Consider the following 16,502-nt stretch of genomic DNA (forward strand, 5'->3'; position numbering starts at 1 on the left):
ACCCCCCAACAGTTCATGTTTTCAGGATTTCCTTAGTCTTTCACAGGTGATATAATGGTCAGTGAATCAGGTATCACCACAGTTATATCTCCTGTGAAAGACTAAGGAAATCCTGAAAACATCACCTGTTGGGGGGTCTTGAGGACCGCGCTTGAGAAACACTGCCCTAGATGATCAAACACAATGGGGGAGATTTATCAAGACCTGTTAAGAGGAAAAATTGCTGAGTTGCCCATGGCAACCAATCAGATCGCTTCTTTCATTTCTGAAAGGGCCTCTGAAAAATGAAAGAAGCAATCTGATTGGCTGCTATGGGCAACTCAACAACTTTTCCTCTGGACAAGTTTTGATAAATCTCCCCCATTGAGATCTGAGGACTTTGCAAGCTAAGTCACTAGACTTTGTCATGTTCTTCAAACCATTTGTACAATTTTTACAGGGTGCTAGAAGAGGACTGTTGTCATAAAGGGGTGTACCCTGTCTGCAACATGTTGAAGTAGGTGGATCTTGTCAGCATGCATAGAAATGTCAGGACCAAAAGCTTCCCAACAGAAGCCAAGAACAATACACTGCCCCATTAGCTTCCATTGCTCCATGGTTTTGTTCAGATGCTTATGGGCTCATTGTAGGTGTTTTGGTGGTAGTCCAGGGTCAGCATGGGTACTCTGACTGGTCTGCAGCTACAAAGCTCCAGGCACTTCAAGCTGTGATGCACTATGTGTCCGGACACCTTCCCATCATTGCCAGCCTTGAACACCCGTGACCTTGTTACCAGTTCAGTTGCATGAACTACTTTTTATGAATACTAACCACTGCATATGAATAACACCCTACAAGGCCTACCATTTTGGAGATGCTGTAACCCAGTCTTCTAACCTTCATAACTTGTACATTGTCAAAGTTGCTCAGATCATTATACTTGCTTATTTATGCTTCTTCCAACACATCAACATTAAGAATTAACTGTTCACTTGCTGCCTAATATATCCCACTACCTGACAGTGGCCATTGACGTGAGATAATATTTGTTACTCCCTTCACCTATCTGTGGTTTTTATGTATGGCTGATCGTGCCATTGTATAGACTACCCCTTCCTATATTTAAGCCACTTAACTGATTAACTAGTCGCCATGCATTTATCTTCTAAAACTCCTGATATTTGTAAGGTTAGAATGATGCAGTTTTTGTGTTTTTGAGCTTTTTGAGCCATAAACAGAAGTGTAAACAAGTAATAAAGATTATAAAGGACACATTAGTAATTCGGTTTTCTCCTGTGTTTGGCTAAAAGAAGATCTACATGAAAAATAGGTAAACAAAAAAACTGTATGTAATTTCAGCCTAATCACTAGATAGAGCTTGTATGAGGTTGTATGAGTCTTTAACAGACTTTAGCACTGACTTATAGAAGAAAGGAACCCGGGGACCCCCTGTGGCATCCATATGTTTAAAAAGGGTTGTCCAGGCAGACTAACCTCTTTAAATGTATATGTAGAAGAGCCCAGGGTGACAGTAAAAAATAACAAAGACTTAATCCACTGCCGCCAATCCGCTGCTAGTGCTTTTCTGATAATGCCAATCCTACTGCTTAAAGTGCAGCCAATGACTGGCTAAGATGCGTCACCACTGAGGCCAGTGCTTGGCTGAGCAGAAACTTCCTATAAATCCTATGAAAATCCCTAAACCAAAAATGAAAAATCCCACCTTAAAACAATAAAAAGTGGCTTAAACAAAACAAATGTATTACAGTACCATAAAGATATATGCAGTTATTCACATCTCTATATGTTACACAATAACAAATAAACTGCAACATTCAAAAGGATAATATTCCCCCCACAAAATCCATTGAGAAAGATAACCTGGAACTAAAGTAAAGTTAAAATGTAATACCACAAGAGATAATGAGGAACATACATTTCACATAAAATGCTTTCTTCTGAAATACTTCCTATATGTCAGGAAGCTCTCAGCAGCAAGGCTTGCACAGTTGAAACAGCACCGATGGGGTGATTGGCAGGAGATGAGTACATTATTTTTATGTTTTACTGCCACCTTGAGCACTTTTAAATGTCATTTTGTTTCTTTATGCAAATAAATGTGTATTTTTTTGAAAATATCGGATTGCCGGAAAAGAGTTTTATGTATGACCCAAAAATAATTTCAGTCCCCAAACTTGAAGGCAGCATTACATTTTGGGGTTTTGCAGTGTATCAGATTAAATACATATCTTAAAGTACCCAAAATACCCAAAATGTTTAAATGGGTGTAAATAGTCAAATGCCAAGTCAAATGGCATTTGACTATTTAAAGTCAAATGTAGAGTATTTTGTTATGCTTGTTATATAACTGTACAATTGGTAATATCTACCCTGTGCTGATAAACAAGGGATGGGTCAGTTGTGATCAGATCCATTGGGATTTACTGGTCTTCCCAAAAATACTTTCTCCCCCAGGTAGAAGCGTGTCCATCAAGCTTCTCTTAATAATGCATCATTTTGTGTAACCAAGGTTTCCTGCAGTCTTTCAGCCTACTTTATCATCCTGACAGTAACACAAAGAACAAATGCACAACCTTTTAGCCCTGTGTCTCTTTAGACTGTAATTTAAAAAGCCTGGGAACTTGTTCCTCTCCATTATAAACAATAAAAGAACTTCAGTGAAATGAAGCACACACTCTCCGATTTGGAGTTTCTCAGGCAAAGGCTCTTTATGTTGTTTAAACATGTTTCCTCTCGAGGTTCGACCACCTTGCAGTAGCTTTTTGATTTATTTATAGCTTCCTTTTGTAAATTGACATTGTCCCATAAAGAAGAAAAGATGTTCTGATTCCTGATGGGTGTTGAGGCTCCTCCCTTCACACATGCACACACGCACCTCAGCACTGTTGGCTTTTCTATGTTTGGAGATGATTGTAAACCTCGCAGTCACTATTTTTTTTTTATGTCACTTCAAGTGTAACTGCGATGATGGTTCAGTGGCAAGATACCTGTTTAAATCTCCTGGCAACTTCATACCTGAGACCTGCCCAAGTCTACAGCAATCAGGATGCGAATTTGCTGGAAGTTCGGTAGACTTGCATGGGACTTCTGGCAAATCACTGTCGATTTGGGCAAGTCTCTAGCTACAAAGTTTCCGAGAGATTTCAACAGTTGTCCTCACCATCATCGTAGTTATGCTTTAATTGTAGTTTATCTTAGGCTGGGTTCACACAAATTTTTGTTCAGTCTTAGGTTCTCATTTAGGAGGCCATTTTGATTGGAATTTTTAGCCACAACCAGGAGTGGTTCTTTACTACACAAAAAATGGTGGAATCTTTTAGCTAAGCTTCTCTTAGACAATACATTTTGCTTGGTGTTTTTTTCCCCCCAGAAAGAAGTCACAAATATTGCACCCTTTTTTAGCCTCTATAATACTCTATGTAACTTTGTGTGACGTTTTTTTTTTCACCAATCAAATTATTTGTTTTTTTTCACCTAAATTGTTATCTTTACAAGTGATGTGATTATTTGATCATGTGATTTTTATAGCTTTTTCCTCTAATACAGGGTATTAAAGAGGTACAAAAAGGTTTTGAGGTGTGCTCAATCTGTTGGAGTGACCGAGAACTCTAGTCAGGGTGTAATCCCAATTACACCCGGGATAATAGTATTATAAAGATAAGAAGGGGTTTAACAAATTCTCATGGTCAAAATGTATAGGTGCAGTAGTTATTGGTTGTAGGTTTACAAATGTTGAAACATATGTATTGAGTTACCCAGGTATTCTGTATTAATTGTGTCTGGTTTGTGTGACAAGGATTACTATGGTAGCACTGGATAAGTGCTGTGTATTAAAACGATGTCCTGCAAAGAATAAACATAAAAATAAATTAGATTGAGCACTAACGGAATGGGCCGAAGACAGAGGCTGTATGTTTGTAGCAGAGTACCAATAGTCTGCAGGACTATTCTACTGTATGGTGTGTGAGGTGATTTTTTTAATAGATATAGTGTGGAAAGAAAGAAAAAGAAAAAAATTGCAGAGAGAAGTGGGTAAATATTAAACAGTTTATTTATATTAAAATGCAGGGAGAGCGCTGGGCCCTAGCTCGTGACTTCCCAATAGATTGTGCAGTAAATCACAGTCAAATTTCTTAAACAGATAAGAAGTATATAAAACAACATATATCATGCAATAGAGTAAAACTGATAGCTGCCTGTCACGGAATAAAACAGTCCGATCCTGTTTAAAGAAAATAGAAAGTCACTTTAGGAACATATGAAAAGTCCATTCCTGTTAGGAAAAAGAAGGTGATATGTGCTGGGGGCCAGCTCTGTGGCTTTGAATCCATGATCTTCTCTGAGGCTGTAAGTAGGGGAGAGAAAAGTTCAGCAGTACTGTGTTCCTCACACCCTGAGACCCGTTGTCGTCCTCTCCTTCTCTGGAGCCCCGTTGCTCCAGCCACGGTCAGGGTCTCCGTTAGATTAACAGACCAAACGAGGGTGGCAAGCTGCTTGTTTAATCCAGTGATTGTGAGCGTGTGGTGGGTTGGCGTTTACCTGCACTCTGTGATGATGCTGGATGGTCTTGCTGCGGTGATGCTGATTGCTCTTTCTTAGAAGGTATATCCAAAGTGCCAGATTGCAATAGTACAAGGACTAGACGTGTTTCGGACTATCTTAGTCCATCCTCAATAGTCATGCTGAGACCATCGTTCAAAGTGGTCTCAGGTCTAAAGGAACACCTGTCTGTGGTTCCACTAATCAGACAATTCTTGAGAGACAAAGGCAGGAATGCAATAGAAATGGAATGGAAGTAGTAGAAAAAAAGGAGAGATTTAGGGAAAACAAGTATGGGAGTGAGCAATAAATAAGTAGAACATGAAAGTTTTAGTTTTAGTCCTAGATTGGGAGCTTTGGTAGATATTATTTTCTGTTTGGTTGTCAGTAATGGAGCAAAGATCTTGTCTTGTTTTAGAAGTGGCCAATAGTGTCTAATGATGTTTTCTATCTTTTTGCGTTGATTCTTGAAACAAATAATGATTTTAAGATTTTGTTAGTCTTTCTTTGTTTCCATTTGATGCTTGAAGTATTCTTTCCGGTCTTGTTGTCTAATCTTTTCCAGTGCTTGTGTTAGAATGTTTTCGAGGTAATGTTTATTCTTGAATTCCGGGGTCAGTTTTAGTGCCTCATCTTTAAAGTCTTCTTCTTTCGTGCAGTTCCTTTTTAGATGTCTGTATTGACCCAGCAGTACATTTAGTAACCATTGTGGCAGGTGGCAGGATGTATGAATTTCTAGCCTATAGGTTTGACATTTCAGTTTGTCTCCTGTTAATGATATAAATAAATCTAAAAACTCAACCTGGCTAGAGTTAATTTGTTTGGTAAAAAGTAGATTCAAATTATTGATGTTTAAGGATGCTAAAAATATATCCAATTCTGTCCTGGAGCCTCTCCAAACCATGAGGATGTCATCTATATGCCTTCTTCATAGGACCAGATTTGCACCTAGGTGGGGAGTCACATATGTCTGCTCCCAATACCCCATAAATAAATTTACGCAGCTTGGCGCAAATCTGGTACCCATGGTGGTGCCCACTTTTTTAAGCTAAAAATGGTGGTTAGAAAAGAAATAATTATGGAAAAGTATAAAATTGATGCTGTCCGTAAAAAAAACCTATCTGAGTTGGAAAAAGTTCCTCAGCTTCCTCAGTGTCAAAAAGAAGTAAGATGCTTTGATTCCCTGGTCGAGGTTGATGCTGGTATGCAATGAACTTACATCCAAAGTTCCTAGCAACCAGTTATCTTGCCATTATAGGTTTTCAGAGATTCTTTTTGTGTCTGTGGTATCTTTTAGATAAGAGTGGATCCTTTTTACATAAGGCTGAAGGAAGTGATCCATGCACTGGGATAGATTGGATGTTATGGATTGTATCTCAGAAAGAATTGGTCTTCCTGGTGGATTTGTGGCGTGTTTGTGCACCTTGCGGAGGCAATAAAAGACCGGTAAACTTCGTTCTGTTCCTAACATGAAATCATATTCTGATTTATTCAATATATTTTCGTCCTTCATTACAGAGATTCTCCAATTCCTTCATATATTCTAATGTCGGATCTCGGGGAAGCACTTCGTAGGTCATGGAGTCACTAAGTTGCCGATTGCATTCTTCAACATATTTGTTGGTGTCCATTAGAACTATTTCTCCCCCTTTAACTGTGGGTCTTATAGTAATGTCATTGTTTTTTTGTAGTTGTTTCAATGTTGTAATTTTTTTTTTCGTCAGATTTGTCTGTTGTCTTCTTGGGGGTTTCATTTTACAAATGTTGTTTTCTACAGCATATCTAAAGGCTTGTATTTCCCCTCCTACTTCTTGTATGGGATAGAAAGTTGATCTTTTTTTCAGATTGGAATGGACATAGTGTTCTGCTGGTGGGTCCCTACGTTCTAGTGGGTTCTTGGTAAAATATTTTTTCAGGCTTAAATTCCGAATGAATTTCTCTATTCCCTACATAAACATCAAACTTACTCATCACAACAGTGACCCAACAGTGAGTCATCAGATCTGATATTTGCTGCTATAAAAAAAGGACTGGAGAGGGGGAAATCATATAAATAGGATGTCTCGCATCGAAAGTAAAACTATGTACGAATTCCAAACAGTAGCACCTCTTAGACAATTTTATATATATATATATATATATATATATATATATATATAGATAGATATATTTGTATAATTATTTTTTTTTCAATTTTTTTATTATTATTTATTAATATTTATTGTATATACTTTTTTAAATATATTTTTCATTCTTTATACCATTATTATGTACATGTCTAATCCCACGGTACACATATATGCATTCCATCTATTCCTTTATAGTTTTAACAAGTGGGGTGAGTTTCATTGTAATACGTAACATTCAGCAAGATCATAGCATTTTGCCACTACTATACATAACACATTACATGAATATTTATCTTGACCATTCAATAGATAACTCCTTTCTCCTTCCACTTTCATTTTCTACTTATTTATTGCTCACTCCCCTATTGGCCACTTCTAAAACAAGACAAGATCTTTGCTCCATTACTGACAACCAAACCTAAAATAATATCTACCAAAGCTCCCAATCTAGGACTAAAACTAAAACTTTCATGTTCTACTTATTTATTGCTCACTCCCCTACTTGTTTTCCCTAAATCTCTCCTTTTTTCTACTACTTCCATTCCATTTCTATTCCATTCTTGCCTTTATCTCTCAAGAATTGTCCGATTAGTGGAACCACAGACAGGTGTTCCTTAAGACCTGACACCTACATAAACACCACTTTGCATGATGGTCTCAGCATGACTACTGAGGATGGACTAAGATAGTCCATCCTCAGTCCATCCTAACATAGAAACGCGCCATGTCTTTGTCTAGTCTTTCACACAAACCAGACACAATTAATACAGAATACCTGGGTAACTCAATATATATTTTTCAGCATTTGTAAACCTACAATCAATAACTTATGCACCTATACATCTTGAATTTGAGAATTTGTCAAACCCCCTCTTATCTGAAAAAAAGAGGTATATGATGTCTTTGGGAGGAAAAAATGCTACAAACTGGGTGAGAAAACACCCTAGCCAGAGCATGCTGCTTTTTAAATAACTGCCACTTACCTGAAAAAAACACTAAAGGGATAAAAAATGGCTAAATCAAAACTGCAGTGTAGGGAAGGAATTTTAGATTTTCCTATTGACTCCCGGTCATTGTGTTTTTGCCAAAACAAAAGAAACATTCTTCGCCTATGGTGGGTTTTTTTTATTTGTTTTTTATTAGTTTTTTTTTTAGCATTTCAATGAATAAAAATACAATGGTGGTGTGGGAACTTATCAACGCTTACACCAGAAAAAGTGGCAAATTTTCTCAGCAAAATGAGGTGTGCTCAAAATTTTTAAGGGCGGAAAACTGGCAATCCTTGATAAATTCCCCCCAATGTGTAGACTACGGTAAGTTTACACTCAGTTTTTTTTCTCCATCAGTTTTTTTGTAGCTAGAAGAAAATTGCATGCTTTTGTAAAAAAAAAAAAAAAAAAAATTATGAAAAATCAGCATGTTTTTTTTAAAGTTTTCCAGTGTTTCTTTTTAACCATTCTGTGACCAGTTTTGTTATTTTGACAGTTTTTGCCAAAAAATGGAAATAAGGAAAATTAAATTGGTACGGTGGAAAACATTTTAAAAAAAATTTCAAATCAACTGGGGCCAGAAAGTTAAACTGATTTGTGAATTACTTCTATAAAAAAAACTCTTAATCCTACCAGTACTTATCAGCTGCTGTATTCTACAGAGTAAGTTTAGTTGTTCTTTTCTGTCTGACCACAGTGCTCTCTGCTGACACTTATGTCCATGTCAGGAACTGTCCAGAGTAGGAGCAAATCCCCATAGCAAACCTCTCCTGCTCTGGACAGTTCCTGACATGGACAGAGGTGGCAGCAGTGAGCACTGTGGTCAGACTGAAAAGAACAACGCAACTTACTCTGTAGTATACAGTAGCTGAATAATACTGGAAAGATTGAGATTTTTTAAAAGAAGTCATTTACAAATCTGTTTAACTCTCTCTGGCATCAGGTGATTTGAAAAAAGACATTTCCACCAGAGTACCCCTTTAAGGCCATGTAGGTAAATGTGACTGCTATTTAAATAATTTTAACCAGATCTGCTAAATTTTTACCAGATCTTTTTAACTGTAAAAATGCCATTACCGTATTTTTCGCCGTATAAGATGCACTTTTTCTTCCCCAAAACTGGGGGAAAAAAGTCGGTGCGTCTTATACGGCGAATACACCACTATCGCGGCGGTCCCTGCGGCCATCAACGGCCGGGACCCGCGGCTAATACAGGACATCACCGATCGCGGTGATGCCCTGTATTAACCCTTCAGACGCGGCGATCAAAGCTGACCGCCGCGTCTGAAGGGAAAGTGACACTAACCCCGGCTGTTTAGTCGGGCTGTTCGGGACCGCCGCGATTTCACCGCAGCGGTCCCGAACAGCCCGACTGAATAGCCGGGTTAGTGCTTACAGGACACCGGGAGGGACCTTACCTGCCTCCTTGGTGTCTGCTCCGTGCCGGGATCCCCTGTATGGCCGGCGCTCTCCTTCCTCGTCATCACGTCGTCGCGTACGTGCGTCAGCGTGCGTAACGACGTGATGGCGGCGACGGAGAGCGAGGATACCCGGCCGGCAGCAGAGACGTTCCGGAGCGACGGGGACACGGTGACAGCGATGGAGCGACATCCAGGGCAGCGGTGACGGGTCCGGAGCGGCGGGGACACGTGAGTATTACTTCCTATACCAGTGGTCTTCAATCTGCGGACCTCCAGATGTTGCAAAACTACAACTCCCAGCATGCCCGGACAGCCGATGGCTGTCCGGGCATGCTGGGAGTTGTAGTTTTATAACATCTGGAGGTCCGCAGGTTGAAGACCACTATTACGTTCAAAATCTTTATTTTTTTAGATTTTGCACCTATAAATTGGGTGCGTCTTATACGCCGGTGCGTCCAATAGGGCGAAAAATATGGACTGCAAATATTACTGTGTGTGTGAATATGCCCTTATAGATTTTCTGATTCAGTTCCACTCCTGGCTATAAAATACTGACTAAAATACTGATCAAAAACGTGTGAACCACACCTTAAAGGAGTAGTCCAAATAGCGAGCTTGGAAGGAATATTTGCAGATTGTTGTCTTAGGTGTATGACATAACATTTACTGTGCAGTTACAGTTTAAATTGAATTTATTACTACAAATTAGGCTGGGCTTATACTATTAAAGGTGTCTGCATATGTGGTATACCGCATTACATTCACACTGGGTCCTTTGAGTTAAATTCACAATATAACAGGAAACTTTTTCCCATAATACAGTCACTAGTAGACAACTTTTGGTTCATTTGCGAACGTATATTTTCATATTACATAAATCAGAAACAATGGCTTGGAAGAGATGTTCCTGTCATGCCATGTAATATCATATTAATTCTAGACCGCCACCTATTCCTGAGTCTCCCCGCTCATGGACATGAAGGAAAGTTGCTCTGATCATTATCTATCTGCAAAGGGATTTAGCCATAGAAGATTGTAAGTGCGGTATAAATGCATCTCCCTATTTGACAGCAGCGTGCCGGACACTTCTCAAACATCTCCGGAGACCTGTGACATTTAAGAACAACAGTCGACTCTAAAATGTCACAGCTCACGCAGAGTTAAACACAGCTGGAATTCTGAGTGGAGTTAAGAAGTGAATTACCTTTTGCAATCATATCTTCTTTTACAGATGGAATTTTCGCATGAAAATCAAAAATACCGTAAAGCAAGGCTAGTGCACATATAGTCAGTATTTATTCTACAGGAGCAAGTGTACTGAAAGATACATCACTCATCATAAGCGACATCCAGCTCCCTGCCTTGTCATCAGTTTTATTCAGTGTTTCCCAACCAAAGTGCCTCCAGCTGGTACAAAACTACCACTCCCAGCATGCCTGGACAGCCTTCGGCTGTCCAGTCATGCTGCAAGTAGTAGTTTTGCAACAGCTGCAGGCACCCTGGTTGGGAAACACTGGTCTAATCTGTTTACATTCCAATAACACACAAAACTGAAACCGCTGTCTCTTACCCTTAGGCTATAGCCTAGTTTATTTCTAGAACTTCTATAAAAAAAAAAAAAGGATTCTAATAGATCACTCATGAACGATGAAGATCACAGGACATATGTTTTGTGTAGTTTATGGGAAACAATCAGAACATGTAATGATTGATTATTTACAGAAAGGTGAAGAAAAAAAAAAAAAGGGTTACTCCGGTGGAAAACATTGTTTTTTAAAATCAACTGGTGCCAGAAAGTTAAACAGATTTGCAAATTACTTCTATTAAAAAATCTTTGCCCTTCCAGTACTCTTTAGAAGCTGTATGCTTCAGAGGAAATTATTTTTTTGGGGATTTCTTTTTTATCTTGTCCATAGTGCTCTCTACTGACACCTCTGTCTTTTTCAGGAACTGTCCAGAGCAGCATAAGTTTGCAATGGGGATTTTCTCCTGCTCTGGACAGTTCCTGATATGGGCATCAGGTGTTAGCAGAGAGCACTGTGGACAAGACAAAACAAGAAATTCAAAAAGAAAAGAATTTCCTCTGTAGCATACAGATGCTAAAAAGTTCTGGAAGAGTAAAGATTTTTACATTTACAAATCTGTTTAACTTTCTGGCACCAGTTGATTTAAAAAAAAAAAAAAAAAAATTTCCACCCCTTTAAGTGTATTTTCACACTATGGAATTTGCATGAGCGGAATTGCGCTCCAGAATTCCGTTGTGGAAACCTTTACATTGGTGTAAATGGGTCTTCCACGGACCCGTTCACACTGAGGACTTTCAGTGGAGGAAAATGTTCTTTTTCGTCACATGGGGCGGAGTCGTGACATTATGATCTTCCGTCCCCGTTGTCGGGAGGAATTAGCCAGAGAACCTCTAGCGCTTCTGGAAGCAGTTACAGGTGGGTGCTGCTTGCTATATTGCGGGGGTCCCCAGCGGCGGGCCCCCGGCGATCTGACATCTTATCCCCTATCCTTTGGATAGGGGATAAGATGTCTAGGGGTGGAGTACCCCTTTAAATAGTGATTATATAAGGTCAATTTTCTAAACTGTATACATTAATTTTGTGGAGCTGTTCAGTACTACAAAATAAATATAAACTATATGTTCATAAGTTTCGTAGGTATGCAGTCAGTACTTAGTGGTATACCTTGGCATTTCTCATTGAGAGGTTGCAAATGTATCCCCTGCTAACGCAACTGGGAAAATGTGATATGAAATTAGCCTAACTAAAACGGGCATGTGCTTTTTTTTAACCGTTCTATGTTGCTGTGAGTGTCAGAATATGCTTCAATGAATAACAGCTATAAGAGGATTTGTGTGACATGGATAACATCTTTATAAACCATCAACATTGTAGGATGTTTTTGTGCCACAGCAGTGCGCTTCAGTACCCGGCTGTCAGTCAAATCTGACTCATTAACCATAGACTATAATGGAGTTGGGTCAGGTGGCCAGTGCTGCACACTTCACCAGGTTATAACTCACAATCATAGGACTGAGACTTGGTGCCATTTAAACATTTTACATGGCAAAAGTTGACATTGTCGCTTTTAATGTTTTTGTGTGTGGCTCCCATTGTGTGCTGGTTTTGTGTAGGCACTGTGCAGTTTGGACATAAGGTGCCTACAGTGTGTTAACCTTATTGTTGATGTCACTGACTGGTGAGCGTTAGAAATCTTTTCAGCAATACTGGTCCAGGCACAGCTGAGGTTTTAGTACTAACGCTTCTCCATAGTAAAGCACTTTGCTTTTATGTGGTTTATGAATACAATATACACAGATGTGCGGGCAGGAAAACATAAAGCCATTGTTCTAGTGTAGATACACATGTGGGACTATTAAATGAAGAGCAGTAACAATCGGCAATTAACAATTATTAAAGCTGATAAAACATAAGTAGTCAGTGTGAAGAGTTTGCTCGGTCATACCTGTTAGTTCTAAATATGGAGAAACAAGGACTACGGAAATATACAGTGCATTTGGGAAGTTTTCAGACCCTTTGCATTTTTTATATATTTATATGTTACAATCTTGTGCTAGAATAAAAAGAAAATCACATTTTCTCATCATTCTGCACTCAATACCCTATAAGACAAAGTGAGAAAAGAATGTTAGAAATCTTTGCTAATTTATTGAAATGGAAAAACTAAAATATTGCGTTGTTGGAAATTCAACCTGTGGCTCAGTCAAAGGTCCAGAACACTCTGGATTAAGTTTTCACAAAAAATATCTTCACACTTTGCTCTATTCAGCTTTCCTTCAACCCTGACCAGTCTCCCGGTCCCAGGCACTTAAATCAATTACCTTTTGCAGTGACATCATTATGCAGCCAGAAGGCTTCTTTCTGGCCATTGTGCCATATAGCCAAGATTTTGTGGAGGGCAGTGGTGATGGTTGGCCTTTTGGAAGTTTCTCCCATCTATACACTGGATCTGGAGCTCAGCCAGAGAGACCATTTGGGTTCTTGGCGACCTTTTTTAGCAAGGTTTTTCTCCCCCCAATTACTTAGTTTGGTGGAACGGCCAGCTCTTGAAGAGTCCCAGATGTTCCAAACTCCTTTCATTAAAAGTTATGGAGGACACTTTGCTCTTGGGAACTTTCAGTGCATCAAAAACTTTTTATTTTTTTTGCTTTTCCTTTCTTCAACTCTGTGCCTCCACACAATCTGAGCTCTATAGGCAGTTCTTTCCTCCACATGGCTTGGTTTTTGCTCTGATAGGAATTGTCAGCTGTGAGCCCTTATATAGACAGGGCTGAGTCTTCCCAAATCCTGTCCAATCAACTAAATTTACCACAGGCGACTCCAACCAAGGTGTAGAAACATCTCAGAGATGAAAAGTAATGGGATACGCTCCTTAATAAAGCAATGTACATGAGTTGTGCTCTATTTATTTAGTGAATAGTTTTCCATCATTTTCATGATCAGTAGGGGTACCATCAGTCGGACCCCCGCCGATTATCTTCCCTCTATGCTGTAAATCTTTGATATGTGAAGTGACTATACCAGTCTTGCAAATCTGCATACTCTTTCACTAACCTGGATTACATAGGCATTGTCTAGAATATTGTCTGGGCTTTTCTATCAATCGTTATTGACTTTTATAAGGGAAATTGACAAATAAATGTTAAACTTCTTTCCATTTCTTCAGGCATGGAACGCGTTGTGCCGGAGAAGTTGCTGCCACTGCGAACAATTCACATTGTACAGTCGGAATAGCTTTTAATGCAAGGATTGGAGGTATGTTATTTCTTGTCATAATTATACTTATTATCAATAATATTAATGATACATGTTTTTAGATTATGATAAAACCTCATGTGAGGCTTTGTACACACTTTTTTTTTTACTGCATTTTAAAGCTAAAGAAAATACATTTGTTTTTCCAGGCAAAATAGTTTTTTCTGCCTTCTGTAAAAAATTTTCAGACCTTTTTTGTTCGTACGTATGTTCCAGCATCACTTCCAAACGACTAAAGATATTAACATGAAACTTGGCACACATGTTACTTAAGTGTCAACAACAAACATAGGATAGGGGATTTAACTCTTACCCACCCCCATTTGCAAGAGTCTGGGTTTTTATTTAAAGTCCCATACAAGTCTATGAGAAATATATGTTACTGCATAACTTCCAAACAGCTGGAGATATTTCGATAATACTTTGTCACATGTTACTTATATGTCAAATAAAGCACGGCATATGAGGACGGGGATATGAGGATGGGGATATGAGGACGGGATATGAGGTCGGGATATGAGGACGGGATATGGGGACGGGATATGGGGTCGAGATATGAGAACAAGATATGAGTACGGGGATATGAGGACGGGGAAATGAGGACGGGATATGAAGTCGGGATATGAGGACGGGATATGGGGTCGGGATATGGTAACGTGATATGAGGACAGGATGTAGGGATGGGATATGGGGTCTAGATATGAGAACAAAATATGAGGACAGGATATGAGGTCGGAATATGAGGAGGGGATTTGGGGTTGGCATATGAGGATGCGATATGGGGTCAGGATTTAGGGATGGGATATGAGGACAAAAGCTTGCTCCTTTGTTGCTTTTCCTCCGCCACAAGAATTAGGTAGGGAAAACCTGGCAGCGCCTGGTACTCAGCTACTAGGTGTATAAATTTAAATAAATGATAGATGATATAAGCCATAAAGTTAAAGTGATACTCCGCTGGAAAAATTTTTTTTTTAAATCAACTGGTGCAAGAAAGTTAAACAGATTTGTAAATTATCTTAATCCTTCCAGTACTTATCCCCTGTTATATGCTCCATAGGGAGTTATTTTCTTTTTCAACTTCCTTTCTGGGTGACCAAAAAAAAAATTTGTAGATTTTTACCATAATTGTGTGTATACTTTATGTATATTAAATAACTTACTTTCACTAATTGCAATATGACCAATGACTTTATACAATTTTTGTGGATATTTACAGGAGTTCGCATGTTGGATGGTGATGTAACAGATATGGTAGAAGCCAAATCCCTTAGTCTAAATCCACAACATGTACATATCTACAGTGCAAGCTGGGGTCCTGATGATGATGGCAAAACAGTGGATGGACCGGCATCTCTTGCCCGTGATGCCTTTGAGAATGGCATCAGAACAGTAAGTGTGCATAGAGGTAGGACCCTAAGGCTATGTTTTCCTACAGTCAATATGATTGTGAAATGTAGATAACAAAGCAGAATGTATTTCTGCTTTATATAATAAGCAGGCGTGTGCCCACTGCAGTTAGGGAACCTGATGCTTCTTTGTGTCATGTGAAGCACCTCTATAATATTCTGCTCAGCTTTCCAGATGTCACAAGAATGAATAAAAGGTTTATGTGCACTGAAAAACATGCATCATTTATAAGGGTGAATAGTGTAGTGTGATATTGTAAGTAATGCTGCTAAGAATGATCATAGGTTGCACAACATAATACGCTTTAAAGGGGTACTCCGCCCCTAGACATCTTATTCCCTATCCAAAGGATAGGGGATAAGATGTCAGATCACCGCGGTCCCGCTGCTGGGGACCCCGGGGATCGCCGCTGTGGCACTGCGCTATCATTACTGCACAGAGCGAGTTCACTCTGTGCGTAATGACGGGCGATACAGGGGACGGAGCAGCGTGACGTCACGGCTCCGCCCCTCGTGACATCACAGCCCGTCCCCTTAATGCAAGTCTATGGCAGGGGGCGTGACGACCGCCACGCCCCCTCCCAAAGACTTGTATTGAAAGGGGCGGGCCGTGACATCATGAGGGGCGGAGCCGTGATGTAACGATGCTCCAGCCGCTGTATTGCCTGTCATTACGTCCAGAGCGATCTCGCTCTGTGCTGTAATGATAGCAGGGTGCTGCAGCAGCGATCCCCGGGGTCCCCAGCAGCGGGACCGCGGCGATCTGACATCTTATCCCCTATCCTTTGGATAGGGGATAAGATGTCTAGGGGCGGAGTAGCCCTTTACGTATCGGCAATATTGCACTAGTATCAAGGAAAGAATGCATTGTCTCCTCTGTTTTGTATTCAGTCCTATGTTTTTTGAAACACTGCATAAAAAGCTGCCACAAAAACTGCATGTGTGATTCCAGCCAAACGGTATGTGCAGACGGGTAAAAACCTCATCCCTTTGCAGTGCTGTGGAGCAGTAATCTCTGAACTAGTTACATTGGCGGAGTCCTGGGATGCTCCAATTGATTTCAATAGGAGTTTCAAGACTGAATTGTGCACAAAAAGTAAAGTTGCTTCTTTTTCTTCACGGCACCACGTCAATTATTGAGGGTCCCTTCCTTTTTTTAATTTTTTTTTTTATAAATAACTATTGTACAGTACTGAATGACACCTAAATGCCTGAACAGGCGTTGATCTCTGCTTCC

The 16,502-nt window shown here is 39.6% G+C and overlaps 1 protein-coding gene across 4 annotated transcripts in view; it reads left to right on the plus strand.

The window, feature by feature from the left end:
* PCSK5 (proprotein convertase subtilisin/kexin type 5) overlaps positions 1–16,502 on the plus strand; it is a 459,846-nt gene that overhangs the window by 177,538 nt on the left and 265,806 nt on the right. For all 4 annotated transcript variants that reach the window (XM_056523317.1, XM_056523326.1, XM_056523339.1 and 1 more), the window contains exons 6-7: positions 13,771–13,859; positions 15,076–15,248. In XM_056523317.1, coding sequence (XP_056379292.1) covers positions 13,771–13,859; positions 15,076–15,248 — 262 coding nt within the window. The remainder of the gene's footprint in view (positions 1–13,770; positions 13,860–15,075; positions 15,249–16,502) is intronic.

This window comes from Hyla sarda, chromosome 1 (genome assembly GCF_029499605.1).
Source record: "Hyla sarda isolate aHylSar1 chromosome 1, aHylSar1.hap1, whole genome shotgun sequence".
Taxonomy (NCBI): Eukaryota; Metazoa; Chordata; class Amphibia; order Anura; family Hylidae; genus Hyla; species Hyla sarda.